We start from the raw sequence: 17,754 nt of genomic DNA, 5'->3' as shown, positions 1-17,754 counted from the left end.
GTATATGATAGGAACAGTGGTGGGTTCCTCTCCCTGTCGCTACTGGTACGCTGCTTACGGGGCTGCACATCCTGTTCATGCATGCGTGCTGCACACGTATGCGCATTCCACTGCCCCTGTGACACCCAGCTGCTTGTCGGAGCTCATGCAGGTGCCGCAAGCTGTGTGCGCATGGACAATTGGCCGGTTGCTTTAAAAACAGGTATAGAACACAGGCAGGTGGGTGGGCCAAACGAGCCACTGTACTGGTATGCTGTCAGCTGCTCCAGGCTACTACCGGTACGACTGTACTGGGCCGTACCAGCCGGAAGCCACCACTGGATATGAATATAAAGCCAGGAGCCAGTTTGGTTTAGTGGTTAAGACACCAGGCTAGAAAGCAAGAGACCATGATTTCAAGTCCTAAATTAGACATAAAAGCTAGCTTGGTGATTTGGGCCAGGCACTCTATCTCAGCTCAGCTCACAGAATTATTGTTATGAGGAAAATAGGAGGGCGAAGACGTATTTATATTTGCTCCCTTGAGTTACTTGTAATAATAATAATGGTGGGATGTTATTGTTAGTTAAGAAGTTGTGTCTGACCCATTGCAACCCCATGGACAATGGTGGGGTACAAATCAATTAGTTAAAAGACACACAGCACAGGAAAGGTATAATTTTAATAGTTTCAATAAATCAGTGCAGATCTCAGCTACAATATAGGTAATGAATAACCTAAGAAGCCCTCCTTTCACAAAATTAAGCAATTGTTCAATATCTTAATTCAGCTTTCAAAATACTGTATGTACTGATGTACTGAAATATGAATAATAGCATTTCTGAAAATCCAGAGTTATGTAGAACATAATTTTATTAAGCAGGTTCTTTCATTAATTTATTTAAGTATAAAGTGTGTAATTTTTTTTAAAAAAAGATATTGGCTGAGAATGATTCAACTCTTTGAACAATCTTTGTAGTTTCAAGTATTATTTTGAAGTATTGTTTTGGAATGGTATTTTTTGTTGTTGATGATGATTGTTTAATAATTTTTTGTTATTTTTAAATAGTTTTTCTAAGTTTAGGATTTCATTTGAGCCATGCAGAATCTGTCTCTAGATTATACAACTAAATTAAAGCTCCTAAATTCTATTTTCTAATCAGTGACATTATTTTTTGAGTGGACATATTTTTACCATTATCAATGTTTATTCAATCAAAAGCAAAATATTTTGAAATACAATCAGCATATTTTCATCATATTCCAAAATCATCTTTTATCATCCTGCATTTACAGCTACACCCTGTGATGGAAAATTCATTCTAGATGGCTTGTCCGGATCTTTCCATTCTATTCATTATCCAGAACCCTCTAACTCAAATCTTGTTTGTCGATGGATAATAAAGTAAGATGCTTCATAACATTCTCGATCTTAATTGGACACTTTCGGCAATCAAAATGACCTTTTCCCCTTATATTAATACTTTAACTGTTTAATTTATGCAATCTAGCCAATATTTATCATGATGCTCCTTATAAATCTATGTTTTTCTAATATTGCAATATCTATCTAATTTTAAGACATAACAAACCATTCTCTAGTATAATTTTAAACTCCTATCCTAGTAGCTGTTGCATGAAAGTCCTTCCAGCTAACTCATGTCAGCCATTTCCTTATTTATATAATTATTTCATTTTTAAGATTTATATTTTAAGCTATATATTTTGCCTATAATCACTTCCAAGTGATTATAGGCAAAAATATAACAAAAGAAAAAAGAAAATTAGTAACATCAGAGATAATATCCACTACTCTATACACAACATGTGACCAAAGAACAAAATACTAACATCAGTGTGGAGTCCCAATCAATATGCCATAGGGTTTGATAACAGGATTGAAGCTGTGCATTTTTTTTTATTTACTCGTCTATCTGGTCCATATTAATGGATTGCCTAAAGATTTTAACAGAATATCTTTTAATGGCCGATTTGCATTTTTTTTTCTGGATCCAAATATTAAAATGTGTAAGAAAGAAACTATTCCAATTCATCTGGTAAGAAACTGTCCGTGTGCTTGTTTGGATATTAATGAAATATTAAATGAATGTTTTTGTATCATTTTAGATATTTTGAAGTCCTCCCATGATGATATAAACAAATATGTCAAATTTCACCTAATATTATCATCCTCCTTCTGGAGGAATTAATAACAACAAAAACCAGCATTTCAGCTGAAGCTGAGAATATATTTTTTATTCTTGCTATTTCTACTAGCATTGTTTTTATGATGACATTACTGTTTCTTCATTAAATTTTATATTTCTTTCTGAACCATATAATATTCTTTTAATATACTAATGAAACTTAACAAATGTGCTTTACTAAGTTTCATTTCCCAAAGTTTTCTTTTGTTTTCTTTTGTCAAATATAATTTTAAGATTATTTTCCCATCTGCATAAGTACTACAAAGGAATGAACAGAAAGAATTATAGATCACATAGATCAATGCTCAATTTCTGTTACCAGGCTGACTTTGACAAGCATGTTGAAATTATTGTGGTCAAACATATTTTTCATGTCTTTTGGGAACTGTAACTGTTACTAAAATTAAAACAGTTTGCAGTTTCACATTTTCATGGTTGCCTCCTGAGTATTGAAAATCATTGTGCTTATATAACAAAAACTATAATATAGCAGTGTAAATAAGCTCTGTTTGAAATATATAATGCAACTGCCATGTTAATAATTATTATAGTGTGATCAATCCTATGGACCCTGGGATAAAGTTCTAAAATTATAGAATATTTCTATTTCTTTGGCCAAATTCTCTTAGACAGAAACTTATAGCCTAAATAAAGAAACATATTTCATATGTTTTGCTTTCTATATCAAATAACCATAGATTGTTATTTTGAAAATTAGAAATCTATGACCTTAGAAAATTACCCCTAAAAGTTATATAGAGAGCCCTTTACCACTATTCTGGTTGGAAAGCCAAAAGCAGTAGTCATATACAATTAAATTTAGAGAATGGTAATCAATTCACCACCCAAAACAAGCCACACAAAAGTTTGGTCCAAGTATCATAGACAATAGTATCAAGCAAGAAAAATGACAATTATACAAATCAAAATATTTATGATTACATCTGAAACCTATTCGTCTAGCCCTGAAATCAAATATATATGCATCATTCAGCTGCCTAGGCTCCTAATGATGGCATACTTATTCTCAAATTTAAATCTTGCAATCCTGGCACAGACATCTGAAGTAAACAGAAGAGGCTCTGAATCAAATTGTACACCAACGCCTACTTTCACCAACTACTGCTGTGGAATTTTTCTTTTTTAAAAAAAACTAAAGGAAGCAATTTGAAACCATTTGGTGATGGTGATTGATGATGATGATGATTGAAGATGATGATTGATGATGATAATGATGATGATTGCTCTTCCTCCATTCATTCTGAAAATATTCCAGGAAGAATCAAAAGACTTAGCTGAACAGATAGACAAGGACAGAGAAAGGAATCTTCCTTCTTAGTTGACAAGCTTCCTAATCTGTTCTATTCAGTAGAGCACCATGACTTTTAGAAGCATTTTCAGATAAGGCTGAGAATGTTTCGTAAGATTTTTTTTCCAGGAAAGTGATTTTTTCCTACTTTCTGTTGCAAATACATAACTAAAAACAACCTGTAGTAACAAAAAAATTACTTCACATTATCACAAGTCTGCAATACAGCTATGATTTCCTAATCATTAATATGGCATCTTTCATGATGTTTTTCTTTTAGTATGGAGAAGCACCTATCTATCAAAATTAACTTCACTGCTTTTGAGACAGAAGAGTTTAAGGATGTTCTAAGTATTTATGAAGGTATAGGTCCAACAAAGATATTAAGAGGTAAGATGCCTTTTAATTAAATGTTAAAAATAAATGAATCCTATGATTTGAATAGAAAGAGGTATTCTAAGGACTTTGAAGAAGCGGGATAGAAAGAGTATTTGGTGTTGGACAGGTTTGAAAATGTAATGAATAGTCAAGAAAACAAATATTGGAAGATCAATCCAGAGTTCTTATTCAAAGTGTAAATGGTTAGGCTTAAGTGTATATTATGGGCACATTATATGAAAATCTAGTTATCTTGAAAAATTTATAATGCTGGAAAACATGGAAGAAAATACAGTAGGATTATCAAGATCACTGGACTAATTAGAAAAATGCACCATTGGAAGATGTGTCACACCAGGTTTGGACAAATCATCTTGAAGAAGATCTGGGTGGTTGCTAAAAGTTGACACTGACTTGGGACATAATTATTAATCATATGTTCATTTAGGCTTTGCAATGTGTTTATACTATTCTGAGCTTTTTATGTACTTACTCATTCAGCTGACAAAACACATTCAGTTGTTATTGCCCTACATGACAAGTGTAAGTATTGAAGCATAAGGGGTTTTTTTGGCGGGGGGGGTTAACATTTTCTTTTTTGTTTACATATTTCAAGAGTTTTTAGAAAAATAATAATTACTACACTGTCAGTCCCAGCACAGAATGACATAGAATATAAGCCAACCAAATTTCAATTGTTTATTTGCTCACACTCTTCAGACAAAATCTTGCCAGATGAAACCTATATCACTCTTATCTAACAGATACACTTAGAGAAATTCTAGGGAAAATCTAGGGAGTGACCATCCTAAATCTCTTTCTCTGACTCCAGTCCAGCACCACACTGTCTTGCCCCCTTCTTGGAATATGCTCCCTCTGTCTTGAGAAGATGATAGCAATAGCAATAGCAGTTAGACTTATATACCGCTTCATAGGGCTTTCAGCCCTCTCTAAGCGGTTTACAGAGTCAGCATATTGCTCCCACAGTCTGGGTCCTCATTTCACCCACCTCGGAAGGATGGAAGGCTGAGTCAACCTTGAGCCGGTGAGATTTGAACCGCCGAACTACAGCTAACAGTAATAGCAGTAGACTTATAGCAGTAGACTTATATACCGCTTCATAGGGCTTTCAGCCTCTCTAAGCGGTTTACAGAGAGTCAGCATATTGCCCCCAACAATCTGGGTCCTCATTTTACCCACCTCGGAAGGATGGAAGGCTGAGTCAACCCTGAGCCCAACCCTGGGATTTGAACCGCTGAACTGCTGATCTAGCAGTAGCCTGCAGTGCTGCATTTAACCACTGCGCCACCTTGGCTCTTATATACTTCACTGTAGTCCATGACACCACCTACACCTTCATAGACAAAATCCATACCTTTCTGAAACATTTTCTTTGAATGAAACGATAGCTATGGAAAACCAGGAGACACAATAAATGCCCAGGAGACATAATAACCAGGAGACATTATAAGTCCTTTTGTGTGAAGATGACAGAGTTTACTTATATTTATATAATGATCTGCTTACTTTTAAGTTCATTAAACTAACTGCAATTGACTGTTGTGACTAGAATCTTATTGAAAGTTTAGATATACTTGATTTAAATTGTTACTAAGAAGCATGAACATTAATGAAAGTATGTGTCAGGCCTGCAATTATATCCCTTTTAGGATCTTTGGCCTGCCACACTCTATCTTATTTCATTATGCTGTTTCATTAGTGTAGTAGTTGAGAGGGGGAATAGAAAGGAGTAGAATTGTGGAATGTGTTGTTGTCATTCTTTTCTACAAGCCCAAGGTCATCTTTTGTCTCCGCACCTCTGCACCTGACCGGAACCAGCTGGGTGGAGATGCCAGCGTGGAAGAAGTAGATTGGATCATGTGATGGATTTGTGGGTGTGGGGACAAGATCATGAACTTTCAACTGGGTGGGAATCCTAGGTAACTTCCAGAATTGGGATTCCACAGATGTGCCAAGATGTCTTACTTATTAAATTGGAACTTTAAGGATCGTTTTGCCTTGAACTCTGATTTAATTCTGCATGGAACACTGACAGTATGTTTACATACTGGAAGAAATATAGTTTTGTATCAACTTTCCACAGAACAAAATCAATTGATTCACTTTTACTTGAATAGGTATAATATTATTCCATTCTGATTTTTTTTCCATTATGTTTTTTGTTCTTAGCTTACATCTCAGGTTCTAATCCTGGTACAGTTTATATTTTTTCTGATAAAGCCACTGTAGAATTTATCACAAATTTACATGGAAACCTTAATGGTTTTAATGCAACCTACACTGCATTTAATACAAGTGAACTAACTAGTAAGTATACCTGTAATTTATATTTAAGTACTACAGCAAAATAGAGCTATGACTACTGTTTGAAAAATATAATTATAGCATACAGCTTCCTCAATGTGCAACAGCTATCAATTATGTAATTTAAAAATTACAAAGGAACAGATCCTTTTTAATCCCATCCAACTATTCATTCCGATCTCTACCATTAATGTCTTATTGCTATCTGCTTTCTGTAATTTTCTACTTAATCAAATGCTTCAGTTCATTGGTGGTAATATCACATGAAAACCAATATGGTAGACTGAAATCCTGGATCATGTTTCCTTCAATCAGGTAATATATTGGGCAATTAGGTCAGTTATTAATGTGCCTCAGACTCACAGTGTTGCTACTTTAAGAATAAACATGCATCATCTTGGCTTCCTGAGAGGAGAGTCAACTGTAGATACATACAGTTTATGTGATGCCTGCTATACTTCATGGCTTAAGCTCTCTGCCTTTTCCTTGGCTGTCAAGTCTTTTCCCAGCAGTTGGCTGTGAGAAAAGTAGATAAATAAGACAAGCAAATATCACTGTGCACAGCTTATAAGGGCAGAGTGCATGGCTAGTGTCATGTGGAACAGCCATTGTTTAAGAAGGATGTCCAACTCACTGTAAAAATAGTACTAAATACTGTCACTCTGTCTATACCAGTTGTTATATTAAATGCCATGGATATGGAAGCCTAACAATTCATCACACATATATATGTTCCATCATATAGCAAAGTAATTGTGCTTTTTTTTTTTCAAAATCTCATTTAAACTCATTTCAAATTGGGACTTTCACAGAGAAAGCACCAGAAATAAAATATTTTGTGTATCAAGATGATAATAATGAGGATATATTTTTTCTTTTTCTGATACTATAATGCCTTGATTCTGGGTATAATTAGGATGTACATTATAGAATTTCCGTGTTGTTTATTTTATTATTTTTACTCCAACCTTGTTTGAAGACAATGAAAAAATCAACTGTACATTTGAAGATGGATTTTGTTACTGGATTCAACATATACAGGATTACAATGAATGGGAGAGAGTTAGTGGCCCTATCTTTCCTCCTGCATCTGGTCCAGATTTTGATCATACTTTTGGTAATTTATCAGGTAAGAAATACCGTGTGCAAAAGCAATAATGGTTGTTGGTTACCATTTTTAATGTATTGTGGAGAGAATAGAAATATTTTATATTCTTTCTTTTCTTAAACTGAACATAAGAAGCAGTACACACATTTGGAGGATTAACTAAACTCAGGGCTTTGAACTATAAAAATGACTCCACGTAGCTCTTGCTTGCATAATTACTCTAATACAGTTATGATGTGATGATAATATGTTGAAAAACACAGGGCCGCAAAATACTTTAAATATATATTTATCTAAACAATTTCTTTTCTATAGCATGCTAGGCAGGTGAACCTATGGACTGACAGAAAAATGCATGGCTTTTACAGAAATTTCAGTACAGAAATTCAATATAAAAATTCACTAATTATTTAATTAATACAGTAGCTATTTATTTCACTTGATTTAATTTGTATAGCCATTCATCTTTTGCTGCATGGGTATTTTTTATTAATCATAATTTTAATTTAATGATGCTTGATGTATTCCAGCTGGAAAATATCCAGAATCTTGTAGGCTACATCCTGATGGCTTCTGATGGTTTGACCATACAGCATTTCAATTCCACTTTATTTCTATTGGAACACATTTTTCTATACACATTTGTGTTGCATAGGATCATGAACTAGGATTCAGGATACAAATTTGGTTAAATACAGTACATAAATACATATTTAGGCTTGTAACCATTTGAAAGTAGAGCAACACTGAATTGACAGTAATAAAAAATTAAAATAAAGTCTCTCACCATTAGTCCTGTTGGCAAAGGCTGATTAAAATTGGCATTTATCTATAGTCACTTTTCTAGAAATCCTGGCAAACATGAACTTCATAAAGATATTACTTAAGTTATGTGTGTATTTATAAGTGCATATACGTTCTCACTTTCTTTCTCTCTTTGTTTAATTGCTTTCCTTCCTGTTACCAGTATGCTTAAAAAATAACCGGACTAAATATAAAAGAGGTGGGATAAAAATAAAATCAGCAGCAGCATTACAATGAGTTCATGTCTAAATTAGCAGGATGCTTTCTTAACTCATCAAGAATCAGAAGTCCATATGATATCTCTCATTAAGTGCATATACACTTACATATTTTTACTTTGATTTTTTTTTTCAGGCTACTATATTTTAACACAAACTATCCGTTTAAGCGAAGTATTGAGACCTCAAATATTTAGCTTACTCTTAGACCCTATTTCAGATGCATACTGCCTAAGTTTCTGGTATAGTAAATATTTTGTTTATATAATAAGAAATTATTATGATTTGTAAAATAGTCATTTTTTAAAAACTTGGGGATGAAGAAAATGTTTTTACAATGAGTACTGAGGATACCCAAAGCCCATAGAAAGATTCTGTAGAAGGTTCTAAATAAATGGATGGAATGCTGAACAAGCACATCCTATCTGCAGCTTGGTAACTTTTAGAAAAAGTTTTGTAGAAAATGATGTCTTTGAAAACAAACCCCTAAATTTATTATGCAAACATTTTTATATGATGTGAATATAGACTCATGTAGTGGCTATAGTTCTACATTATGAAAGGATCTTAAATGTTTGTGGGACAAGATAAACAAAAGTTTGTTTGTTTGTTTGAAGATAGAGTTTACAGAACCCTATTAGACACTTCTGACATCTGAAGCTGAAATAAGAAGTCTCTCTGACCAATTAACCAACTAAATAAATAAATGGTGGAAGATCCTAGTTTGGTCAGGAAAAGCAGGATAGACCTAGATATAATAAGGACATTAAGTGTTCTACCATTTGCCCAGACTGGGGTGCAATTTAAAACAAAAATCATGTCTGCCTATGTGAATTCACTCATAAAAGCTATTTCTTCCCCAATTCCATCTACCGATGGAGTATGTTCTTTGAAATTAGACTGATAGACACTGGGTGGATTTCACTTTAATAAGATATTATATAATTTATGAAATTTGTTTTTCATTTAGGTATCACATGTATGGTATTAATGTGTACCGTCTAAATATTAAAATTATATATGATGATAACAGTCAAAAGATCATCTTCCACAAAGAAGGAAATTATGGAAATAATTGGAATTATGGACAAATAACATTAAATGAAACATCTAAATTTAAAGTATGTTAATATATTTATGTTCAGCTTATAATTATGATTGTCTTCATTTTGTTATCATTTTTCTTCTTTCAGCATTCATAAACAAACACATATTCACAACTATAGCACTGAAATAACAATATCAGACAGTATGCATATATATTATGCTGTATTTTGGGCAATTAAAATTATTATTGGAATTTTTTTTCTGACTTTCACAGTTGTGTCACTAATTGAGAATTGGGTGGAGTAATTAGCTAGAGTAATGAAATATACAATTGAAATTAATTTGATGCGCATTCGATAATTTCCTCTGCCTCCCAGCTTTTTAGTGTCATAGAGGGATTCTATATCTCCAATTAATACTTCTAGCACTTGATTATATACTTGCCTTGTCCAACTTGGTTTCTAAAGGGAATGTGTGGTTTATAAATTATTGCTCAAATGTGACTAATAAATCATTAGAATCCTCTACAGGAGAATTTTTTTCTTCATCTTCTGTGTACTGAACAATTGAGTTAGCCCAAATGTTTTCAAAACTCATATCTCATCTTCCCAACATTTCTGGTAACAATGCTGTCAGGAAGAAAAAAAGAGTTCCAAACAATATCTGAATCTGAATTTTTATTAGATGTGTTTAGGGGAAGTAGAATTCCTTACAAAGCAATTCTAAAATTAGTAACTTATGGCTATTCACATTAGTATCAGAAAGGCAAATGTTCTGGACCAATAGAGATAATTAGAATTTTATAACCATGTCAAAATAGTTCAACATAATAGGAGTCAGAGTTCAAAGAACCGGTTGCATTTTGTCAAGTTGATAAAATGGCACATACTCAAAATTTCTGCCTAGTCTTTCTTTGATTTTTTTCAATTTTTCATATAGATCAGGAAATTTTGAACACCTAACATCTTTATTTTCTATGAATGCTAAGAAGTCTATTTATAAAAGAATTAAAATATTGACAAAGGGTGATATTTTGTTTCACAATATGCCAAACACATTTGTTTTAATTAAAATAAAATGAGAAAGGGAAGGAAACATTGCCTATATCTGAATGTTTATTTTATAAATTGTAAGATAGCAATTATTTAATTTAGAAATATAATCTAAAATAAGAAGCTTTCTTGAATTCAGTGGAACATATTCCATGAGTTAAATTGTTACCTTAGTCATTAATAAAAGTACATTTGTAATGTTCTGATAATATACACCAGGGGTGTCAAACTCAAGGCCCAGGGACCAGATCAGAACATTACAAATTGGGGTGCTTAGATCTGGCCCGTGAGGCCACCCTGGAAACAGCAAAGGATGGGCCGATGGTGCCTCTGCCAGTGAGCTCCCAGGCACAGTTTTCACCTGTGATAGCCTTCTGCAACTTTTAGCCAGCAAAAACAGAGGGCTGCAGGAGGCCATTGTGGCTGAAAACGGAGCTCAAGAGCCCGCTAACAGAGCACTCGGGCCACCATAGGTGCCCCTAACACAAGTGATGTCAAGCTGGCCACACTCACTTTGCCCACCCCCACCCCTGAGGTCAAACACAACCCTGATGCAGCCCTCAATGAAATTGAGTTTGACACCCTTGATATAAACCATCAATTTTACTTATATGCATTCATATTTTACAAAGTTACCATAGGTTAATGAAACTGTAAATCATTTCAATATATAAAATAATAATCCAACATTAATAGTCCATTCTCTTTATAATCCTTAATTCCAATTTAATACATGTTTTTCATTGTCATTTAATATGTCGATTCTAAATAAACAGAATCCCAACATTGTTTTAATAGCTGCAAAAATATAAAATGATTAGCTGTCTAATTTGCTTCTTAAATGTCTCAATCTTTTTTACATAACTCATCCAGCATGAGTATATATGACTGGCAAGAGTCCCAAAACCTAATGCAGAATATTCAGTAGATTGTGTAAATCATCGTAAGAGCTCAAAATGTTTACAGCAGTGAAAAAAACCTGATCAGCAAATTATCAAAGATCAAGATCTACGTTCCTGGGCAAACCTACAGATAATGAAACAACATAGGAGATATTCACATATCAGATATCTACAGATAATGTAGGGTGTACATATTCAATACACCTTCTATTCCCACATTTAATCATGCAAGATGTTGGATAAAAACTATCGGGCTGAACTAAGTTTCTTATAAGGTATTATTTATAAGAAAGGTGTTAGAAAGAATTATTCTTTCTTGCTATGTATTTTTATAGGTTTAACATTTCAGACTTTAGTAGTTAGGAAATTAATTCAAAACACCAAAAATGGGTAAAAGCAATATATTTCCATGTTTCGTTTTTAAGTGGATTTTTTCCCTAGAAAATAAGTTATACAAAATAACCATTGTTGAAAAGGAATTGAATCAATCTACTTCATAGCATGATTGAATTGATTATTGATTGAAATAGCAACTGAATAAAAATATGCAGGATCAATCAATGGTCAATAGATATTAATGATTTGTTTCTGCATTCTCATACATCCACCAACAGTGTACAGATCAGTTCACTTCTTTTTTGACATGAAACATTGAATTATATCAAAAGCAAAAGCATTCCATAATATCATAATCATCAAGCTACTTAAAAGTACTAATATTAGTAATATTAATAAAGCAATTGCTTCTATAAATTATAAACATGTTTTTAAATGCTTCAGAAAATAAAAAGATGTATAACTACGATACTGGATAAACTTATCATAAAATGGGCAGTAATACAAATGTGATTAACGAACACATTTCTTCCCTCAATTTTCTTCCTAATAATGTATCTGGATTTATCACTAAATTGAAAAATAGAATAAGCAAATGCTTTTCTCAGTAACAAGCCCTCTTTTAGCCAATATTTATACTACTTAATTGTTTCCAAATTCCAAACAGCACTAACTTATCAAGCTTCACTACAATCCCCACAGCAGTTTTGATGGACCAATATTAAAAGATCCCTATTAGTTGCAACTGTAGCCCTAAGCTCAACAAGATGCTGTTGAGACTGCAGTTCATATACAACTATACTTTTCCCAATTTAAGGAGTCAAGGGCTCGCCTTATAATTCTTTACCTGGTAAAACATCTGTGAAACACCTATATGGTTGTTATCAAATCAGTATGATTCAATCTCTTTGAATGTGGCTAAATTTTGTTACACTGCCTGTAAAATTAGGCAAGCTTTTTTTTTTACACATTGATGAACCCACCACTATTTATAATATTTTACTTTGTTTTGTTTTTACTTCATTTTGATTTTGAATGTCAGTGGCCATAATAAAAAATATCCATTATTGTTTTCTCATTATATAACATTTGTTTCTAGGTTGCTTTTGAAGCCTTTAAAAGACCAGGTTGGAGTGATATTGCCATTGATGATATAGGGCTTTTAAATGGAGTCTGTGCTGAAAGCATTTATCCAGAACCCACTAGAGTTCCTACAATATCTTCACTACCAAGTAAGTCATTATTATTTCTGAATTATAATATTATCAAGTTATATTGAAGTCAGTATTAAGATTTCTATCAAACTATTTACTAAGACTGCATTACTATTATTCTTCTTATCCTTCCTATTACCTATCTCCTCCCACTATAACCTTGTTGCTTGTATCTTTATGGTTTATATTTGTTTTATTCACTTTCCTAGTATGATTTGATTGCTTATTTAGTATCCTATGACTATCACTAAGTGATGTATCTTATGATTCTTGAGGGATGTAGTTTGTATGTACACTGAGAGCATATGCACCAAAGACAAATTCCTTTGTGTCCAATTACACTTGGCCAATATTTTATTCTATTCTATTCTATTCTATTCTATACTATACTATTCTAATGGCTAATTTACCCTCATCACTTACTGCATAACAGACTTCCAATAAAGAGGCAAAGCAATAAAAATATTTAGTATTTGTTCTTCATATATTCCTATGTTGTCCTGTTCTGTTTGAGTCTTTCATATTTGTGACAAAGAAGTGATTCAATTATTAAGCAGTAAAAAAAATGAGTTTCATTAGCATTACAAATAGTCCTTGACTTACGTTACCATCCTTTTGAAGTTTACAATGAAGCTTGCATTTAACTGTAGCAGCATTCCCATGGCCACATGACCAAAATTTGGGCACTTGGCAACTGGCATATATTTACAATGGTTGCAGCGGCCCAGAGTTGCTGATCTCCATTTATGACCTTCCCAGGGGGCTTTCTCAAAGCAAAGTCAATGGTGAGCTGAGATTTGTTTAATGTTTGTGTTAACTGGCTAACAATAATAGTAATTTAATTGTGATTTTAATTTATGGCTGTGGCAAAAAACATTGTGAAATCGGGCACTACTTACTCAGTTACTGCATTGCTTAGCAATGAAAGCTCCAATTCCAATTTTGGCCATCAGTCAATGACTATCTGTACTGTATATTACCAGTTGTCATTTATATTAAAGATTATAAAAGTATTTTTGACTATAAATTTTGAATGATATTTGTGCCCCGGTTTTAATTCTTAGCTTCATTTCACATTTTGAATTTATTGCTTTATTCTACCTTTTTACATATCAGGGTGATATGCAAAATATTATGCTACCATCAGTAGTAGTTTGGTGATCAGAACTATTTTTTCATCAATATGTGGCAGTAGCTAGATGTTTTTTTAAAAAAATAGTAATTCTTGCAGTTGTATTTTATGTTATTTTTACATCCCAGGCCATGAATAGTATTCTTCCATCTAAACTGCTTACAATAATTAAGTCATCCAGAAAACAATTCACAACACAACAATCCTCATCCCAACTTCATAAAATGTTAAATAAACCTTGAATCCACTGGCGCTGTTAATATTCAGCTACCCAACTAACATCACATACTGACGAAAATCCATCTATTGCTTTATTTTGTAGATGTAACTCACTGATGTAAATATTATGACACACAGCAGATGATTTAAGCAAAGAACTAAGGAGCCTTAATTAAATTCATTCATTTCCAGATTTGACTACTGCAGTACTTAATGTTGAAAGACACATAACTGATGATGCATAGAGCTAATGCTATCAATTTTAGGAGAGGATATTAAACTTATCTAATAAATGCACAGTAAATTGGAAATAGAAGTAAGGTTAGAAAGCACAAAAGGACAAAAGGTCAGGCGTGTATGGTCATGAAGCTGCTAATGAAGTTCAGAAGCAGATCAACTTCTTTGTATTCTTTGCTAATCCTAATTTATATTGCTGCAAAGATTGACTATATCTAGATTTATTATCTTCTTTCTGAGATAACATTTTCCCATATTAAAATATTGGAAATCTGGTGTATCATTAAATTGAATAACTAACATCTCATATTTTATAAAGCGATGATATTAAGTCTGTCTGAATAAAAACAATCTGAATTCAATCTAGACTATCTGAATAGATATTGATGGTAATCTTCTAACTGCCAATACTTGCTTACAAAAAACTTAATTAACTTGTATTAATCTTGTAATATAGGCATCTGAAAAATTTGCCATATTTTTCCACACATTAATATTAATATTCATCAAAACTATATACTTTTTCACTTTTTAGTTTTATTGACTTTTAGTACAGATTAATACTACACAAAAATGGAAATACTCAGTTCATGGAATATATTTTCATAATTTATTCCTTTTAAGTTCAACAGTTGTTATAGTTCTGGCCTAGAAACCAGGAGATTCTAAGCCTCCCTTATCCATAAAAACTGGCTTGGTGTCTGGATATGGTAGAATAGTAGATAGATGGATGGATGGAAATGGAGATGGAGAAAGAGAGAGAGAGAGAGAGAAAGAGAGAGAGAGACACAGAGACAAACAGACAGACAGACAACAGAAAAAGACTACTACTAACAATCACATCAAATGTACAAAATAGCTTCATTAGGAAATGTGTCTTCACAAAATGGCTGCTTTGATGATCGTAATATTTGGAAAAAATAAAAGATGAATCTGAGAAAAGTCAAATCTGAAGGAAGTTAAGCTTTTTTTAACAAAAATGTTTATAACTGCTTTGCAGAAGCAAAACCAAAAAAATAGTTAAATAAATTTAAGGGGCTGGCTTTTATAACATAAGATGCGTGGTCATTGTGGCTAAGATGGATGCATTCAGTTTCATCTACAGTTTCTAGGGGAAAAAACCCCTGATTCCTCAGAAATCTTTCTTTGTCCCCTCCCTTTTGTACAAAAATCTAATGCTAGAACATGCAGCTTTGCTTGCAGCATGTCAGTCTCTATTTTTTCAGTGTGACAATTCCCAAACTACACAATATCCAAGAGTTCAGTGGCTCTTACATTCTTATATATAAATATAGCATTTCTGTGTCTGTACGCCTTCTAGTCAGTATTTATTTCTAGTGCCTCCCTGGACAAGACTCTGCAGTTTCTTGGCAAGAGTTCTCAGAAGTTGTTTGCCATTTTCTGATTCTTAGAGCTGAAAAAGAATGACTGGCCCAAGATAACCCAGTTGGTTTGTGCCTTAGGAAAAACTAGAAATCAGAGTTCCTGGTTTGTAGCCTGATGCCTCACTCAGTAAACCAAACTGGATCTCAAATATACATTAGTAACTAATTATGTTGCTATTTTTGAAGGTTAAAAATAATAGTATTATAGAAGAAAAAACAAAAAAGCATGATTATCCATGCTCTGTTCTTTGTATAGGATGACAAACTAAAGTCAAAAATAGAGACTTTTGCAATGTAGTCAATATAGCTTATAACTGCTGATTCTTTGATACACCATGTTTGTTATCTGTAATGCAAAATACTGAACAAGAGTGACAAAGATAAAATATTGATTTTATCTTTGTCAACTTTGTTTTTAATCGTTTTTTTAAAGAAAATTGAAATTTTAATAACAAACATACATATTCACCTATCAGCAAATTACTTTGAGACATACAGAAACACCTCCTTTGAAATTACTAAAACTTGAAGTTCTTCCACCTACTTCTGGCTTGTCACATCAGAGTTTTTAAAGCTGAATGCTCTACACGAGGCTTTATTGTAGAAATGAATAAGCAACTCTCAATCTTTCTTCATTATATGATGTTCTGCAGCTGAGACAACATTGCCTAATAAAAGAGTATAACAGGCTGCATGAAGCATTATTATAACAGAAAATCTTTTCCACCCAGACTCGTCAAATTATCATTAGATTTAATGGCAGTATTATAAGGGTAATGGCAGATCCTGTAAGTACTTCTTTCAGCCCATCTGTATCTCAATTGCTGCTAATATATTTTGTTAGAGCAAGAATGAAAAGATGCTATGCTCAGTGAGCTGTTTAATGTAAAATTATACTTTAAAATTATCTTAAAAGATAATTTGGTATATAGATAGCCGAAAGTTTAGTAATCTTGCTTAGCTCATTACTGTTGTGACCCTGGTTCATTTTTTTCCAAAGAAACATTCTAACCATCTTAAGATAACTAGCTTTCTTTTGCAGGTACCCAGTTTCTGCTTGCATATTTTAAAAATATGTAATTTGATACTTCCATGTTGCTATGAATTCTGAAATGCTAATAATAACCTTTTAGTATTATACATACATAGTAGAAATTATACAATTAGACCCTGTAGCTCTTTTTCTAGTTTAAAAAAACCCCGATTTCAATTTGTTGTTTTTCCATCAACAGTCAACAGTCATCATGCTTTCTGTAATACTGTTCATTTTTTTAATTTGGATCTCCAATCTTTTTGGGACCAATCGAGAGTTTTTCAAATTCATAAATCACATTGTACGCATTGATTACAAAATGCCTTAGCAAAATGTTTAATTAATTACAAAATGTCTACTAAGTTGAAGGGTTGTAAAGCAGCTGCATATCAAAACATATCATAGTACCTTCAAAGAGCAAATACAAGCTTCAAAAGCAAGGAGCTGCAATCAAAAAGTCTAATTTTACAGCTCACAATATTTTATTTGAAACTATGCTACAGTTATAATTGGCATGTGAAAGACTATGAAACTAATAAACTAGAATTCTAGTATACTGTATATCCAGCTATACCAGCAAGGTACCTATATTACCAATGTTGTGGAAAAGTTTAACTATAAGAAACCATAAGGAAACAAAACAATTGAAGATCTACAACAAAGCTTTTTTTTATAGCCATACAAAGAAGACAGTGATAACTGGTCTCTCAGTTAATGCTTTGTTTCTGCATTCTCATACATCCACCAACAGTGTACAGATCAGTTCTTTTTTGACATGAAACATCAAATGATATCAATACCAAAAGCATTCCAAAACACAACATAATCATCAATAGCATAGTAGTAATAAAACTTTTATGCATTGATCA

At 32.8% G+C, this 17,754-nt stretch overlaps 1 protein-coding gene across 1 annotated transcript in view; it reads left to right on the top strand.

Moving 5' to 3' along the window:
- The window catches only part of TMPRSS15 (transmembrane serine protease 15), a 65,411-nt gene that overhangs the window by 21,274 nt on the left and 26,383 nt on the right, over positions 1-17,754 (top strand). The window contains exons 9-15 of the mRNA XM_087722048.1: positions 1,276-1,384; positions 3,776-3,885; positions 6,064-6,201; positions 7,178-7,327; positions 8,465-8,570; positions 9,299-9,449; positions 12,765-12,897. Of these exons, the coding sequence (XP_087578174.1) occupies positions 1,276-1,384; positions 3,776-3,885; positions 6,064-6,201; positions 7,178-7,327; positions 8,465-8,570; positions 9,299-9,449; positions 12,765-12,897 (897 nt within the window). The remainder of the gene's footprint in view (positions 1-1,275; positions 1,385-3,775; positions 3,886-6,063; positions 6,202-7,177; positions 7,328-8,464; positions 8,571-9,298; positions 9,450-12,764; positions 12,898-17,754) is intronic.

The sequence above is a fragment of the Thamnophis sirtalis genome, unplaced genomic scaffold, assembly GCF_051295495.1.
Source record: "Thamnophis sirtalis isolate CommonGarterSnake01/CBP01778 unplaced genomic scaffold, rThaSir2_p1.2 scaffold_8, whole genome shotgun sequence".
NCBI classification, from domain to species: Eukaryota; Metazoa; Chordata; class Lepidosauria; order Squamata; family Natricidae; genus Thamnophis; species Thamnophis sirtalis.
The sequence above is the reverse complement of the archived record's forward strand: the minus strand, read 5'-3'. Positions and strand labels throughout refer to the sequence as shown.